Source organism: Pelodiscus sinensis, chromosome 1 (assembly GCF_052426305.1).
Source record: "Pelodiscus sinensis isolate ZL-2025 chromosome 1, ASM5242630v1, whole genome shotgun sequence".
NCBI classification, from domain to species: Eukaryota; Metazoa; Chordata; order Testudines; family Trionychidae; genus Pelodiscus; species Pelodiscus sinensis.
In genome coordinates, this window is record NC_143052.1 from 252,137,123 (window position 1) to 252,155,759 (window position 18,637).

General features: G+C 39.7%; 1 protein-coding gene across 1 annotated transcript in view; it reads left to right on the forward strand.

Annotated features, from left to right (window-relative positions):
* The window catches only part of NALCN (sodium leak channel, non-selective), a 366,003-nt gene that overhangs the window by 214,290 nt on the left and 133,076 nt on the right, over window positions 1-18,637 (forward strand). The window contains exons 12-13 of the mRNA XM_075918747.2: window positions 1,814-1,981; window positions 6,015-6,206. Of these exons, the coding sequence (XP_075774862.1) occupies window positions 1,814-1,981; window positions 6,015-6,206 (360 nt within the window). The remainder of the gene's footprint in view (window positions 1-1,813; window positions 1,982-6,014; window positions 6,207-18,637) is intronic.

An 18,637-nucleotide genomic window follows, 5' to 3' on the forward strand; every position in this document is an offset into this window, starting at 1 on the left:
GGTCGGTTTTAAGCAGTGTCCCAAGGATTGGTTCTAGGGCCAGTTTTGTTCAACATGTTTATTAATGACCTGGATGAAGGTATGGATTGCACCCTCAGCAATTTTGTGGATTACACTAAGCTAGGGGGAGAGGTAGATACTTTGGAGGGAAGGGATCGGGTCCAGAGTAACCTAGACAGATTAGAAGATTGCGCCAAAAGAAATCTGATGAAGTTCAACAAGGACAAGTGTAGAGTCCTGCTCTTGGGATGGAAGAATCCCAAACATTGTTACAGGCTGGGGACCGACTGGCTAAGTAGCAGTTTAGCAGAAAAGGACCTGGGGATTACAGTGGATGAGAAGCTGGATATGAGTCAATAGTGTGTCCTTGTAGCCAAAATGGCTAACGGTATATTAGGGTGCATTAGGAGGAGTATTTCCAGCAGATCTAGAGAAGTTATTATTCCCCTTTTTTCAGGTCTGGTGAGGCCACATCTGGAGTATTATGTCCAGTTCTGGATCCCCCACTATAGAAAGGATGCAGATGCATTGGAGAGGGTCCAGCTGAGAACAGCCAAAGTGATTAGGGGGCTGGAGCACATGACCTACGAGGAGAGGCTGAGGGATTTGAGCTTATTTAGTCTGCAGAAGAGAAGAGTGAGGGGGGATTTGATAGCAGCCTTCAACTTCCTGAAGGGATGTTCCAAAGAGGATGGAGAGAGACTGTTCTCAGTAGTGACAGATGCCAGAACAAGGAGCAATGGTCTCAAGTCACAGTGGGGGAGGTCTAGGTTGGATATTAGAAGAAACTATTTCACTAGGAGGATGGTGAAGCACTGGAATGAGTTACCTAGGGAGGTGGTGGAATCTCCATGCCTAGAGGTTTTTAAGTCCCAGCTTGACAAACCCCTAGCTAGGATGGTTTAGTTAGGGTTGGTCTTGCTTTTGGCATGGGGCTGGACCTCCCTCCTGAGGTCTCTTCCAGCACTATGTTTCTATGATTCACCACCCCCACAGCTGCCATTGACTGCTGCAGACCTGGTGCTCGAAGCAAGGGCAGGGCATAGAGCTCACAAATATATTTGAGATCTTGAGGCAAATAAAAATAAGAGGTTATAATATAAGCTTCATTCCCAACTTACCTTTATTGGCCAGGCACAGGATTGTCCAACATAGCTGATATTAATATTTTATGGTTTCAACATACAATCTCAAATAGTTTAGAACTGGCAAGTTGTACAGTAACTAACCTAAGTGGGGTTTAGTTGCAGCCAATTTAGGCTAGCTAAGAATTTGCCACACTTGGGAAAATATTAGACCAAATTAATAAAAGTAAATACATGTATATATTTCAAATTTGAATGATTGTTTTTATTATTAATGTGTTTTAATTGTAACAAATAATTTTAGTGATAATTTGTGAATATCTGTAATAATAGAAAATTAGCACTTTAGAAATATCAAATTGCTCTGTCATCTCTCTATGGTTTATTCTATACAAACAGGAATTCTATCATTTTCATTCCAATGATCTGTTTATAATCAAAGTTTGATCATTTACAAATTAGTGCCATTTGTTCATAAAAATTAGAAAAATGAGAAATACATATTTGTTGTCCATTTTGATGAATATAGACCATTATCCCTTTGATTGGCTATTCAGTACATATTATGAGAATTGTTTGCTAAATGTTATGCCGGCTATTTCCTTTGCTCTACAGATCCTCAAGTAGGCATTATTTCAAATCTTGGCAAGGTGTGAACTCTGACATAGAAAGCCATAATTTGAATCAATAATTGAAATACTTGTTTTCCCTCTTTTGTATTTTCCTAGGTTGCTTTTACAGTCCTCTTTGACTTAGAAGCTCTTTTGAAAATCTGGTGTTTGGGCTTTACTGGATACATCAGCTCATCTCTTCACAAATTTGAACTGCTGCTTGTAGTTGGAACTACTCTTCATATTTATCCAGATCTCTACCATTCTCAGTTTACATATTTTCAGGTACAGTCAACACATTTTAAGATTTCCATTTAAATGCATTATTCGGGCACAGTCAAAATGTTATCCATAAGTTATACATTTTTCAGTCTGCACTTTCCTTGTTTCTTTCAGTGTTCTCATAGTTGCTGAATCACTTTGGATAAGTCTTTAAAATAATAATTCATACAAATGTCACTTCTTAAATCTGCGGCTCCAAGGAGATCTTACAGGAGTAGAACACTAGGAAGTTATTTTGAAATAACTTCCCTTAATTCAAAATATCAAGTGGAGTGTCCACACTACCGTGCCCATTATTTCAAAATAAGGGGCTGGTTATTTCAAAATAACTCCTGCTTTCCATGAGGAATAACGTTTATTTCAAAATAGTTATTTCAAAATAGTGGTAGAGTGGACGCACCACTGCTTCTAATTGAAAATAAGTACTCCCCAGAGACATTCAAAGTAATTACTCCCCAGTGCTTCCTGGAGCTCTAAGTTGAGGTAGCGCATCCTGCCTCAGACTAATTTCAAGATTTCCCCATAGTGTGGACATGCTTTTTCAAAATAGTTATTTCAGGAGTTATTATTTCAAAATAACTTATTTTGAAATAATTTCCTAGTGTAGACATGCCTTATTATCTGAGTAAACACATCAGCTCTCTGTCCTACTTCTTTGTAGCTCTCATTCCCATTTGGCCACAGTTCTCCATTCAGCTGTGCACGCAACTTATTGCCTCTCCTCCCACTGCATCGTAAAGGTTCCTGTGTAATATCCACAAGTGGCTTGCTTGTTACTAGCCTTCAGTTCCCTATATACTTGCTTTCACTTCCATGGACACTACTCTACCAGCTAGGAGATTCTTTGTCTTAACCCCTTCTGGGTCTCCTAAAGCCATTTTCCCAGATTCATCATGGATCCTGGCATTTTGTAATCACCAAGTTATCCCTCATCTATTTTATTAGGGCTTTCCTGCCATTCCTGCTGGAAATCACTGGCAGGACACAAAGAGAAAGAGATTCCTTGGGCTTGACCCATTTTCAGGTTCTAAGTGAACTGACATTTGCCTTCTTGTAGCCTGGTGTCCAGACAAACTAATTCACTATTCCTCTTTGATGAGTATGTCCTGTTGGGTCAACCTACTTGTTGGAAAGAGCCCATAGGTTCACTAGAATGTAGTTTAATCACAACTTTATATGTCAATTACTGAGGCTAGTAATCCTTTTTTTTAAAAAAAAAGAATAAAACACTTACTTTAACGTGAGAAAAATCACAACCTTACACGAGAACTATGGGGCATAGCTTTTTTAACTGGTCAGACATATTAGGTATAAGTGTATTCTGGGAACTGTAATTCAGCTAATAGCAAGTAAAACAGTGTTTCTTAGAGACACCAAAATACCTTCCCAGTAGTTTCAGTCATATATGTTGTATTTATAAGTTTAAAAATTTAGAACAAATTCATATCCATCTATTATTTAGAAATGAGTCGAAGCAAGAGATTTGTAATTAATAATGGAAAAGGGTAAATAATAAATGACATGGATAAATCTTACAGAAAAACATTATAAACTATGATGACACACAGTGTGGTCCACTGAAGTATAGTAATGAACTTTGACAGATTGTGGAAAATTTCACAAAATCTATTCACATTTCTCTTTACATGATTCTACAAAGTTGATCAGGAAAACCTGAAAGGCTACAAAATTTGTCTCTGTCACATGGCTCCATAGGAACTGAATGTTTTAAGATGGTGACACTTTTCATCTTCCTGAGATTACGTTCTAACAGAATACTCAGAACAATGCCAATCAAGTGGCAAGATGCAATTCCCAAGCATATGAAAACGAATGCATTAAACTTAACCACTGTATTTCTTATGAACAATATGTAATAAACAATATTTATTTAATCACAGCTCACTTACAACTTGGGTTCTCTTTCCAAGAAGTTTGATTTTTAACATATAAATTAAACATATTAGACAAATAAATGTGATCATTGCTAATTCTATACAATAAAAGGGGAAAATTACTGTCCATATCTAGTCCTTCATTCTTTTTCTTGCTTTGATAATTTCTCCCTAGGTAGATCTTTATATTTATACATTTAGGCTGCGTCTAGACTGGCAAGTTTTTCCACAAAAGCAGCTGCTTTTGCGGAAAAACTTGCCAGCTATCTACACTGGCCACTTGAATTTCCGCAAGAACACTGACGATCTCATGTAAGATTGTCAGTGTTCTTGCGGAAATACTATGCTGCTCCTGTTCGGACAAAAGCTCCCCAGTCTAGGTATTTTAACCTACTATACTGGATCACTGCACCACTCACAGTTGGCACAGCCACTCTTCTGCCAGCATGACTGGTGGGGTGGCTGGGCCAAAACTGAATGGCTTTGTAACTCCGCATCAGGTTGTAATGCTAAGAGGCAGGCTGAGCCTCCTGGGAGCTGCTTCTGCAGGATGAATGCATAGCAGGCTTACTGTACAACCACCTCATCCAACCCTGTGGCCTTTTTCCACTCTGGTGCAGGACCCGCGAAAATGAAGTAACAACAAATTCCTATAAATAAAAAGAATTATAAAAAAATTCACAGGGCTCAAACTGTCAGCATAATTCTAGTGAAACAGAAATGAGTACCAGAAAGGTATATGCAGATATCAGTCTTAATTTCTGGCTCTGACATTACAAAGTTTATAACACTGTTGAAACAAAACTTAAAATTATTTTTTTACATTTCTTAAAAGACACTTGCTGTTTCATCACAGAATGTTTTGATATGTGTTTTTTATTGAAATAGCTATCTGAAAAGACACATATGTTTTATAAGCAAAAGCACCTGCTGCACTGAAACATCTGGGTCACATTCTACAATCCAAATCCCCTTGCAGGCAAATGACACAGAAAATGGAAAATACCTTTGTCCGTGTGCAATCATCTACACACCATGTACCCAGGCAATCAGACTTCTAGCAAAGCTATGTAACAGATCTCCAATTCAATTAAGGTCAAAAAGTGATGTTCACAGGGATACTTCTGGAGGTTAGGCAGATCTTCAAGTATTTTAATATTAATTGTGACAGGGTTGCTGTGTTCCTAGTCAGCCAACAAAAACATAGCTTAAAACAGAGTTCTTTGTTGAATACCCTCTGGTTTATCAAACAGCTTTTTTTCACCTTTCCAGCTATCCCTAATGTATAATATAGTTTACATTATTTATCTGTCTTCACAGATAACCTCTTGTCAACACATCAGTTACAGCTCACCTTCCCAACCACCTCCCTCTGCATGTCAGTATTAATTCTTGTTCACAGCAATATACAAACCACTCTGTGACGGAAAATTAACATAATTTACAGTAAAGCAACCTTTCTGTGATCCTTAGTAGTCAATGGAAAGACTCCATGTTTTATATATTACAGAAAAGTCCTATAAAGGGTTTTTTTGGAATACAATGAATGTATTGTGTTTTGAAGACAGAAGGTGGTGTTTTTTACTGGGAAAAAGAATTATAGAATCTCCTTCTATAATTAATAGTCTGAGACTATTAATTTAGGAAGGAAAAAATTCCAAGCGAAGCAACGAACTAAAAAGATTATTATTTCAAATGCATGGTTCTGAGCAGTAGGGGGAAACTTTAATAAATATGCTGTATCATCCTAGATTGGTTTCAAACTATGAATAAGATATACATTTTTAACAGGGAACATAAATTAACCATTGAAACAATTTAACTCAAGATGTAGTGAATACCCCATCACTTGTAATCTTTAAATCAAGGTTGCTTTTCATTTTTAAAAGATATGTTATGGCTCAGACACAATGTATGGACTTGATGCAGAAATTGTTGAGTGAGGTTCTTGGACCTGTGTTATGCAGATCAGATTAAATATCAGATTTAATGAACAGAAAGATCAGATTTAAATGTCAGATTTAATGATCAGAAAGATATAACCTTAAAATCTATGAGTCTATGAAAATTGATGGATAATAATATCCAACAAACTAATATGATTATAGTTGAGTATTTTATCTTTCCCTTTGTCTTTGCAGGTTCTTAGAGTAGTTCGACTTATAAAGATTTCTCCAGCTTTGGAGGATTTTGTGTATAAGATATTTGGACCTGGAAAAAAACTTGGGAGCTTGGTTGTATTCACTGCCAGCCTTTTAATTGTAATGTCAGCAATTAGTTTGCAGATGTTCTGCTTTGTGGAAGAACTGGACAGATTTACAACTTTTCCAAGGGTAAGTAAAAGAAGGATTGACTACTTACTTGTTATCTTACTATAGGTCTACCTTTATTTCTAATCTAGTTTTGATCACCATGAAACCTTATTACCTTATAGAAGATAAAATAATAGTCTGTTCTTTGCTGTATGGTTTTCCTGCAGTCCTACAGTGGCATAGAGAAATTTGAGTTAGGCTGTTTGTGTTTGTTTTTATTGCTTAGAGAAGTTTAAGAGGGACAGATGTATGTATAATGGCACAGCAAATAGTATGGATCTAACAGTGGTCAAGGATATAATGGAGAGAGTTTGCATGAATAGTGTATAAGATATGGAATGTTGCACTTGGATATGTGTTATAACCAGGCTTGGCAGAAATCAATTAAATTATAATTTTTATAATAGCAAAAGTTATCAATTTTGATTTTTAATAATTTTTTAAAATATATCATCTAAAATTTTCACAGTTATGGGAAATTGTGGGGTGTCAGTCAATAATTATTTAATGAGTTGAGACTCAAAATATAAAACATAAGTATTAAAAACACAAATAGTTAGCATCACATTTCAAAATATACAAATTAAAATATCCTTAATTCTCACGCTAATAAATTCTTAGGCAGCTTTTTTTTTACTTTGCGTATCTGTAATTTTTAATTATCAATGGAAATACTTTGTCAGTTTATGAGAGGACAGTGAAATCAATGTTTCCTGATATTTACCAATAAATAGCTAATAATTTCCAGTCTATGTACCATGGGAATATGAAAAAAATGATTGCTCTTGAAATGTTCAAGAATATTTATTTTGCACAGGATTATAAAACCTCTCTGCATTGCCAAAACATGCATCCACATTTTGGACATAAATAGATATTCTGGGTAAAAGTGAAATTAGAATGAGACTCTGAAATTCAATAGAAATAATAGCTATAGTTAGTGACAACACTATTTTGAATGAAAACACTGTCATTTCTTCAATAATATGTTAGACTGAGTGTAGATGGATTGGTTCTAGTGATACTTTACTGCTTTCAGTCATCCTATTTTGGTTTCTTAATATATTTGCTTTGGTGCAAGTTCATTGGTTGGGACAATTAAATAAGAATGAGTAATACAGCCTCAAGGGTCATGCTTTTAACAAACAAAATAGTTAACCAACAATTTCAATTGATCTTCTTTATTACATGTTATATGGGATGTTAACCATCTAAAATTAGACAAGAAATAGATATCCTAAGGGAAGGAATGTTATGCTACAATTCCAATTCTAGAAAGCCTGTCTGAAAAAAGAAAATCAGTAGTATCATGGTAAATATAATTATGTTTCTTTTTCAAACACTAGAGAAGGGAGAGAAAACAGAATGCCATGAGGTGAGTTTATTAAAAAAATAGGCATCTGTCTAATTGGGGTGATAATTTTACAACTTATGTTGTATTACCAATTCCAATATATAGTTTTATTATAACCTTTGATAATAAACTGAAAGTATGAAACTCCTGTGCACTTGATTTCTAGCATGTGTTTAAGTTTTGAACTATGCATATCTCAGTGAAAACCCTAAGGGTACGTCTACACTACAACGTTAATTCAAACTAACTTAGTTCGAATTAGTTAATTCGAACTAAGCTAATCTGAACTAACGGATCCAGACTAAAAAACTAGTTCGAATTAGCGTTTTGCTAATTCGAACTAGCATGTCCACATTAAGTGGACCCTGAACCAGGCTTAAGGATGGCCGGAAGCAGTGCCGGCAGGGCATCAGAGGAGGACTTAGAGCGTGGAGATGCTGTCTCAGGCTAGCCGAGGGCTGTGCTTAAAGGGTCCCGACCCCCACCCCGGACAGACAGTTCTCAGGGGTGCCCCGCTTGCAAAGCAGTCCTGGCTTGGAATGCCCGGACTACCCACACTGGGCACATCACAGCACTTGGCCATCAGCCCGGCTGCACTTGCCGCAGGCTGCCATTTGGGGAGAGGGGACAATTGGGGGGCTGCAGGAGAGCTTCCACCCCCAGAAGCCCGCAGAGCCAGCCCAGTCCTCCCCATCGGGGGCTCGTACCCCATTCCTCCCTCACCTCCTTCCACTTACCCTTCCCTAGCCCCTCTTCTTGATGTACAAAATAAAGGACAGTTGTGTTCAAAAATGGAATCTGTCTTTCTTGAACAAAACTGGGGGAGACTGGGAAAACGATGTGGGAGAGGGGAAGAGAGAGGGTGGGAGAGGGGAGGGCAACTAAAATGATCAGGGGTTGGGAACAGGTCCCATATGAAGAGAGGCTAAAGAGACTGGGACTTTTCATCTTAGAAAAGAGGAGATGGAGGGGGGACAGGATAGAGGTCTCTAAAAGCAGGAGTTGGGTGGAGAGGGTGCATACATAAAAGTTCTTCATTAGTTTCCATAAAGAAGGACTAGAGGACACCAAAGGAAAGGAATGGGTAACAGGCTTCAAATTAGTAACAGAAAGTTGTTCTTCACAAAGCAAAGAGTCAACCTGTGGAACTCCTTGCTGCAGGAGGCTGTGAAGGCTACAACTAGAACAGAGTTTAAAGGGAAGTGAGATCAAGTCATGGAGGTTGGGTCCATGGAGTGGTATTAGCCAGGGGGTAGGAGTGGTGTCCCTGCCCAAGGTTTGTGGAAGGCTGGAGAGGGATGGCACGAGACAAATGGCTTGGTCACTGTCTTCGGTCCATCCCCTCCAGGATCCCTAGGGTTGGCCACTGTCGGCAGACAGTCTACTGGGCTAGATGGACCTTTGGTCTGACCCAGGACGGCCATTGTAAGCTCAGGGCTCAGAGTCGGGGGTCTCAGTGGACCACCTTGATTTTCATGCACTCCTGCTCCTGGGTGGCCAGGCTAGAAGCTCTCCTGCCCTAGCAGGCCACCTTCCTGTGCCTAGTGCGGAGATCGTGGACGAGGTCCACAATGTCCGCACTAGCCCAGGCGGGTGCCCGCCTCTTGCGGTCCCGGGCAAGCTCCCGGGAGCTGCCAGCCTGTTCCCGGGAAGAGGGGGAGGGCTGGGGGGCATCGGGTGGGTGGCTCGATCTTTGCCAGGTTCAGGGTCTGCTGGCTGGGTGCTGGTAGGCTTGCACCTGGCACAGGCACCGTAGCCAGCCCGTGCCCCTTTAAGGGGGGCAGAAGAGTTTCCCTGGTGTTGGCCAGAGTGGCCACCAGGGAAACCTGGGGAGGGCTAGCCTTCCACTAGTTCGAATTAAGGGTCTACACAGCCCTTAATTCGAACTAGTAAGTTCGAACTAGGCTTAATCCTCGTGGACTGAAGATTACCTAGTTCGAACTAAGCGCTCCGTTAGTTCGAATTAAATTCGAACTAACGGAGCACTAGTGTAGCGCCTATGAAAGTTAGTTCGAACTAACGTCCGTTAGTTCGAACTAACTTTGGAGTGTAGACATACCCTAAGAGATTTATACTTATGTAATCTAGGAAAGATATCCTTACAGCAAATTGCAGATTTTAACTGATGTGTAATGATCTGTGAAAGATCAAATTTAAATATTCTCAAGCTCTGTCATGCTATTAGTAACTTTGTATATTAATTTAGGCATTTTTACCTAGACCAGACTTATATATGTATTTATTCTATAAATGTTTACTTTTGGTAGAGATGTGTAGGTAATAAAGTATACCATCCAAAGGAAAAGAGGATATTCCCATTAGTACATTATTGAGTTGCTAATAAATAGAAAAATGTGGATTTTATGTTTTTCTGCTTGAATTCTCAATTAAATAGAAGATGGATTACTAATAGTAATGGATCAGTGGAAATCAAATGAAAAAGTTTTAAAATACATCTCATATGATAGTTTGACTTAATAGTTTCCAATTATTTTTTTTCTAAGTATCAGTCTTGTACTGGATACAATTTCACTAAAGCATAAGGGTTTGAGCAGTAGAATTGGCAATGTGTGTTTTCCCTTTGTACTTCTGCTGCTTTGGGATGTCTGACATCATAAATCAAAATTTGCAGTAAAGAAAATTGAATTTGGGGTGGAATTGGACCCTACAATGTCTCTATAATTTGTCCCTATAATAAGTTGGACTTATCACAGCAGCACCTCCTGCTGGTCTCCCAGGTAATTAGCTCTTGCCAACTCCGAGGCATCCTCCTTTGGTGGTGCCTCACACACAGTTAACTGCCCTTTCGGTCTCCTCTGTGCCCACATCCCTCCCAGAATGTGGCAGTGTTCCCCCTTGGGTACTGCCCTCTGGCGGTGTCCACTTTCTGGTTTCCCCCTCTTCAGGAAACAGTTACGCCTAATCCCTCCACTTGCTTCAGTGCCCACTGCTGTTGTTATTCTAGCCCTTGCCCTAGGGCCAGGCTGCAGGCTGAATTAGCCAAACTCACCACTGGCAAAGGAAGTGAACCTGCTTCCTCTTTCATTCCTCTGGCTGGTCCTCTGCAGCCCTACTAGCCTGTTTGGGGGAGCGGCCATACCATTGTGTGGATGGCAACAAGAGCTTTGCACACACAAAAAATCAGGCTGGAGCCCTGCTGGTTCCCTAGTCTCTCCCATTACTGCTCTATCCATGGTACCAGTCTGTTAGGCAGTTTAGTCTATCTCCTTGGAGAGAGACTACAATCCCTCTGCCCAGTAGCCCTTCTTATAGGGCCTAACCTGGCCCTGATTGGCTCCCAGGGATGTTTTTATGTCCTTTTAGTCCAGTGTGGGGCAACAGCACCATCACACTCCCTCTGACAAAGATTGGGGGACCAATTACCATAAGTAAGATGATGCATCTGAATGACCGCAGAATCAGGCTTACAGGAAACATGCATACCAGTGTTCATGAAAGTATAAAGTATTCTGTTTAATGGTTGTAGAAAGAATCTGAAATGGCAGGCCTGGTACACTTACAGAAAGGGTGACAAACTAGGATAAATTTTGAGCCTGAACACTAAAGTCCCTTTAACACTGAAACAACAGACTAAAAATAAAATCTGTCCTTAACCATAAATATCCTATAACGAGGCACAGTATGGGTTTTGGAAACACTAGGCCTCCATCTTTCCCTAATGACTATAAATTGCATGTTTTCACATGGTTATCTGAACAATCAATAAGCACAAGCTCAGTGTTGCTATGGTGACAAATGTCAATGTTCCTTTGACCAGTGCAGCTTCTCAGCTGGCCTGACTGCATCTTTAAGTCAATACTAAGTGCAGAAAATAAAGATCTTTGCTATACCACTTTTAACCACTTTAAACTACTCAAGATAGCTAAGAACATAGTAGACTGTGACGAGCTTCAAAAGGATCTCACAAAATTAGGTGATTGGGCGACCAAATGGCAAATGAATTTTAATATTGATAAATGCAAAGTAATGCACATTGGAAAAAATAATCTCAATTATATAAACAAATGATGAGGACTAATTTAGCTTTAACTATTCAAGAGAGAGGTCTTGGACTCATTATGGATAGTTCTCTGAAAATATCCACTCAATGTGCAGCGGTAGTCAAAAAAGCAAATAGAATGTTAGGAATTATTAAAAAGGGGATAGAGAATAAGACAGAAAACATGTTATTGCCCCTATATAAATCCATGGTACACCCATATTTTGAATGCTGTGTACAGATGTGGTCACCTCATCTCAGAAAAGATATATTAGCATTGGAAAGGTTCAGAAAGGACAACAAAAATGATTAGGGGTTTGGAATGGGTGCTATATGAAGAAAGATTAAACAGACTGGAGGTATGTCTACACTGCACAGCTATTTCAAAATAAGCTATTCCAGAATAGTAATTCCAAAATAGTTTATTTTGAAATCGCACATCTACACTGCAGGGAAACCTCAAAATTTGTCAGAGGCAGGCTTCCCAAATGTAGATGTGCTATCTAGAATCAGAGCCCCAGGAGGCACTGGGGAGGAACAAATTAGAATAGCCCTGGTGAGGGGCCATTTGTAAATAGCAGCAGCGAAGTGTCTACACACGCCTCATTTCAAAATAGCTATTTCGGAATAGGTGTTACTTCTTGTAGAATGAGGTTTACAGATTTTGGAATAAGCCGTCCGTTATTTTGAAATTATTTCAAAATAATGGAATGGCTGTGTAGACGCTTATATTGTTATTTTGAAATATGTAATGCTAGTTATCTTGAAATAACGGTGCAGTATAGATGCACCCTGGGACTTTTCAGCTTAGAAAAGAGGAGACTAAGGGGGGATATGATAGAGGTCTATAAAATCATAACAGGTATGGAGAAAGTGAATAAGGAAAAGTTATTTATTTGTTCCCACAATATAAGAACTAGGGAGCACCAAATGAAATTAATATGTAGCAGGTTTAAAACAAACAAAAGGAAGTTTTTCTTCATGCAGCACATGGTTGGCCTGTGGAACTAATTGCCAGAGGATGTTGTGAAGACCAGGACTTTAACAGGGTTCAAAAAGAACTAGATAAATTCATGGAGGTTAGGTCCATCAGTGGTGTCCCTGGCCTCTGTTTGTCAGGGGCTAGAAATGGATGAAAGGAGAAGGATCACCCAGTGATTACTGTTCTTTTCACTCCCTCTGGGGCATCTGGCATTGGCTATTGTCGGCAGACAGGATACTGAGCTAGATGGACCTTTGGTCTGACCCAGCATGGCCGTTCTTGTGTTCTTATGTTCTTACAGATCCATCCTCTTTGTTTATTTAGGAACCATCTCCCAAAATAAATAAAATAGCAAAGTATTCTGCAGCATCTTAAACAGCATTATTGGGTCATATTCTACCACATGATCCCATTGGATATTGTAACAGGATGGCATAGACCTTTAAGGATCAGAAGCCTGCGATCCAGATGAGAAGAGAATTCCTTATAAAGAGCTACAAGAAATTAGAAAGCTGCATAAAGGGATAGCTCCTGCAGTAGTTTCTGGAGGAGGAAGAGGACTCCAAGAAGGGAAGTGTAGTAGAGGAACCCAAGGGTGGTGTTTCAGGAGGATAGGGGGGGCATCAGCATTGTGCACTGGGATGTGGCTTGTTTTTCATCCTGTTCTCCGAACTATCAGGCAGTGAGAGGAAAGTACTTGCATGCCATGCATGCCCTTCATACCTGGTTGGTAAAGGGAGGGGGCCAGAGGAGCAAATCATGGCATGTAAGTATCTTCCCCTCACTCCCTGATTGGCCAGGGAATGGGATGAAAAGCAAGCCACGTCCCTGTGCACTGCTTCCCCCCCCCCCCGAAACTCTGCCCGTGGAGTAGTCCTATGGCCACTGCTTTGTTTAAGGGGCAGAGAATTAGGAGAGAATGGAAGGGAAAGAAAAAGTAGGGCCTGAAGAGCAGCAGATGGGATATTTTCTGCCTATCTATCTGAGCTGGAGTAAAGAAAGGCCTAAAAGAGAACATCATGGCCACTCTCCTATGCAATAGGCAGGGAGCTGAGGAAACAATGAGGGACATGTAGGGCTGCCAGTTTTAGTTGGGCATATTCCTGGAGATTTAATCATCTGACATAATATTTAATCAAAGATTATTTTTAATTATTGAAGACTCAAGGTGAATCCTGGAGGGTTGGCAACCACAGCGACATGAGGCTTTTCTGAAGCCCAGGGTGAGTGGGTATTTTTTATATTATTGATACATTTGTAGCAAGGCTGGGAAATGAAGAAGAGTTGAAAGTGACAAAAGCTGAGCCTAATATGGGGGATAACAGACAGGCCCTGACCACTCCAATTTGGCCTTCGGGACCCCGGTGGAACTCCAGCCCTAGTCTCACAGGATTGCCCAGCAGTGTTCTGGCACCAGCCGTGCTGGAATGGGTTGGAGGGATTTCAATGCTGGCCAGCGGGTCTCTGGTTCTGGCCGTGTGGAGCTCCCTGGCGGTGTCCTGGCCTTGGCCATTCAAGGTGTCCCAGCAGTGACCTAGCCCCACCCGTGTGGAAAAGGCCCAGAGGGATTCTGGCCCCAGCTACACAGGAGTGGCATGTAGAGTCTCCAGCCCCGGCCACATGGGAGCAGCCTGGAGGGACTGCAGCCCTGGCTAACCCTACCAACTTGGCCTAGACAGGTCAGTGCTCACCCCCTTTCCCGCTCCTCCGTCCTGTCAGAGCAGCCCAGGGTAAGTGTTTAACTGGTTAAACATTAAAATTTTAGTAATTTAACTGGTTAACTACTTAAACACTTTTTTACATCCCTACCTGAGATGTTTAGGTGTGATATGTGACTTCAGCTGGTATCTCTGAAATGTGAAATAATCAGTTATTCCATCTTTGGAGTTACATGCAGTAGACGCCAACAAGAATTTGGCACTGTTTCTTGAGCAGTTTGACAACTTGGCACTGCTCAGAATGGACCTGTGCAAAGATCCAGAGCCTCATCTAGCCAGCTAAGAAGCTTTTACTAGAACAGTGAGATATAAAGGCTGTAGTGGGAGAATCCTTCCTCCGGTAATCAAAATAGTCCACTGAAGCAATATTTTTAACAGTGATAAGTGAAAGGCCAGACACTAAAAAGTGCGCCCCTGCTGGGAAATGTTACTGAATCCAAATAGATATTCTTTTACAAATACCTTGATTTCCTTCAAATGAACAACCAACTAAGACACAAATAAATAAATAAATAAATAAATAAATAACATTGTGCCTGTCTTCTCAGCCTGTATTGAGCCCTGAGGAGGGAAATAAAAGGCAGCTAAACTATAGGTACACAGGGAGAGGGAAAAGTTGAATGGTATAAATAAGTTAGGTACTGAACTCCCATTTGTGCTTTTGCACGTCTCTGCTAAGATTGCTTAGAAATGTCCAGATCATCAAAAGGGTTCATTGTAGTTTCTTAGTTAACTACACCTCCCAAAGCAGACTGTATTTCTCTGTGTCTTGGGGATCAACACATTAGCCGCTTCAGTGTGAATGAAAAGAGATCACAATTTTAAAATGTGCCCGAAGTAACATGGAAAGCAGAGGTCAAATCCTGGCTCCATTGAAGTCAATGGCAAACCAATCACTGACTTTAGCATGAACAGGATTTAACTTTTGAAGTAAAAACTGAAAGAGGCTTGGCCAGATTAGTTCCACACAATCATAACAAAAATTTAATTGTATTAGTTCTTAAATGATCAGTTGTTTATTCTTTAGAGCCATTATTACCTAAAACCTGTTGATGTGTTTTTACAGGCTGACATTTCTTATCATGGTATGTTATAGAATTTTTCTTGGTATGTGGCAGGGAGAAAGAGAGGTGAGACAGGGGAACAGATCAGCATTTACACTAAGTTGATCCTAAATTATCTTCATTTAGATTTTAGTGGGACTGCTCATGAATAAGGACATGATACTTTGCATACAAGCATAGTTATTGAACAAGTAAGTTCAGAGTGCATTTACACAGCACTGTAACTTGAAATAAGATACGCAATTTGAGCTACGCAAATTGTGTATCTTATTTCAATGTTATTTTGAAAGAGTTTGTTTCATCATTTCAAAATAAAGCACTATTCTGAAACATCTCTTACTCCTCTTAGAATGGGGTTTACAGGGACGTCAGAAAAGCGAGCCCAAAATAACGGGCTTGCTGTGAAGACGCGGGACAACTATTTTGGGGTACTCTGATATCCCGAAATAGCATTGCAGTGTAGACTTACCCTGAGTGCACCCTAGATTTTGAAAAACTGCACATTTCCCCCCTTTATCTCTAGTCATTTGTACAGCATTATCTATTTAATGGCTGGACAAAAAATCAGAATTGTCACTTTGACTCACACATTGCTGGGAACATGCCCTGTTTGCTGATCTTCCTCTTTATACAAATGCAATTTGACGACCATCATCAAAGCAGCTAATTAAGTAATGGGGCATAAAGACTCATAGAACCTGACAGCCATTTCCATAACATGAATTAATTCAGAAGTCCTCCATTTGCATAAATCTCTAAGTCTCATTTTCACAGCTGTTAGTTCTGTCAGCATTTCATTTTAACATAAATAGTAGGAAAGGTACCTTTCAACTAAAAATATCTTTTTCTGAAAGAAAGATTGCTGGGTACAAAACATAAAATCATTATTCACTGCTATATATTTTCTTTAAACTAATGTTTTTTCAATATAGGGAACTTTAATAATGAGAAGAAAGATTTAAATTTATTTAAAGGATACCATTAGAGCTAACCACATTATGCATTACAATTTTAAAAGGAAAGCTAAGTTTTCATTGCATTGAAAGGGTACTTTTCAACTTAAAAATTAATGTATGTAGATTTTGCAAGGGGGAAAAGGGTGTGCAGTCATGTATTATAGATATCTGTACACCTTGAAGCAAATAACTAAACTGGAATTTCCCATTAAAAAGCGATTAAATAATATTAGGTAATTGATATATCATTAATAGAGAAAGGCTAAACTGGTTCAACAATTATTAGTCATGCCCACAGAGGTGGGGAGTCTGAAATAAATGAGAATAACTTTTATGTAATATCTCTCACTTTTTGCTTCAGTTGGAGGATAAACGTATCAGAGTAGTAGGATATAGCCACTTCTGTGTCCCAGGCCAGCCTTAGGGAAAATGGCACCCTGGATGAACTTATATTTTGACTCCCTTTCTTTGGATTTAAGTGTAGGTACACAGTACGATCACACATCTGTCAAGAAAGAAAGCCTTTTTCGACAGTTCCTATAAACCTCCTTGCCGGAGGCATAAGGGATCTTTCAAAAAAGGCTTTCTTTCTCGACAGATCCCCCTCTAGACTGCCGCTTTTTGCCAACAAAGTGCTGAGTCAGCAAAAACGGCAGCTATTTTTATGCAAATTAAGCACGGGATATTTAAATCCCTGCTTCATTTGCAATGTCGACCTGCCTAATCTGCATCCCTCTGCCGACAGAGGGATGCAGTCTAGACATACCCTAAAAGTCCAATTGACAGTGCTAAGGCAGGCTAGTTCTTACCAGTCCTGGCTCTGTGCTGCACCCCAGAAATGGGGCTCTATGCACAATCTGCTCCCCAGGCAACAGCTCTGCACTCTCATTGATCAGGTACTACAGCCAGTGGGAATTTTGGGGCAGTGCCTTCAGGTGAGGGTAGCGTGTGGAGCCTCCATCTCCCTCTCCCCTGCCTGAGTCGGACCTGCTGGCAGCTTCCAGGGCACAGTGCAGAACCAGGATGGGAGGGGAAGCCTGCCTTAGGCCTTTTTTACCGCTGACTGGGAAGAGTTTGAGGTAAACCCGCACCTACCAGATATAAGCATAATAGTTTTATTTAGAGTTGTACTGTACTGACACAAATATGTGTTTACTTCTTACTTCAGTTCGCACTGCAGAATTATAACAGTAATGAGAAATTTACCTGGATTCTATTTTTTCTTGAGCACCATCAAGCAAACTGTTTACTTAGTTCCAGTCAGTTGTATCTTCACAAGCTCCCTGAAAGCAGTAGGCACGTCTCTGCAGAAATAATTTGAAGACATTTGAGCTGTAAAACCTTCATTACTAATCATGAGGTACAGAGAAGAAAAATCTCAGCCTGACTCTCAGAACCCATGTTGGGTTGGAAGAGCTGTCAGTTTGAGAACATATTTTACTTAAAAAAAAAAAATCAGTAAATTTGATGTGGAAGTCACTGAGGCTATGTCTAGACTGCAAGCCTCTTTCAAAAGAGTTTTTTGCAAAAGATACTTTCAAAAAAGCCTCTGTTGAAGAAGAGCGTCTAGACTACAATCATGATAGAAATGTACAATCAGTACTTTTGAAAAAACAAGCTGCTTTTTCAAAAGACAGCACCTAGGCAGTCTGGATGCTCTCTTTCAAAAAAGCACAGTTTACATTACATAGCGTCTTTTTTCGAAAGAGCACTTTCAAAAAAAGGTGTTATTCCTCGTAAAGTGAGGTTTTCCGCAGTTGAAAAAACTGCTGCGTTTTTTATTTACTTTCGAAAAAACCCGGCAGCAGTCTAAACATGGGAAGTTTTTTTGAAAAAAGGCCACTTTTTTCGAAAAAACCCTGTAGTCTAGCCCATCCCTGAATGTCAAACAATGAATACTGCAGTACCATTTTTTACATTAGTTTTGAGCACAGCACTGTTTTAACTTGCTCCTCTGTGAACATAAAAATTCTGCAGTATTTCAACTTTCAGTTATTTATGAAACACCATTTTTTCAGAAACATGGGTTGATTACATTAGTGTGAGGAGCTTTTTGGGGGGTGTTTCTCAAATAATGCAATAAGAAATGCTCATGAATACTATTGCCTGTGCTGTCTAGGCACAATGAGCATAAATTTAATATCTCCACATCACAATAAACTGTTAAATCGAGCAACCATAATGTGCATGCTACATCATTAGCGTCTCACTTCAGTTTCTCACATTCTTTGTTTTTGTGTTCTGTACTTCAGTGACATCTCACCTCAGACCATTGCTGTTTATCAGGAAAGAAATTCAGTCTTAATATCAGACAAAAGCGAAATAGGAAAAGATCCAAAGAGCCACAGCCAAAGATCCAAACTTACCAGATTTGCAGA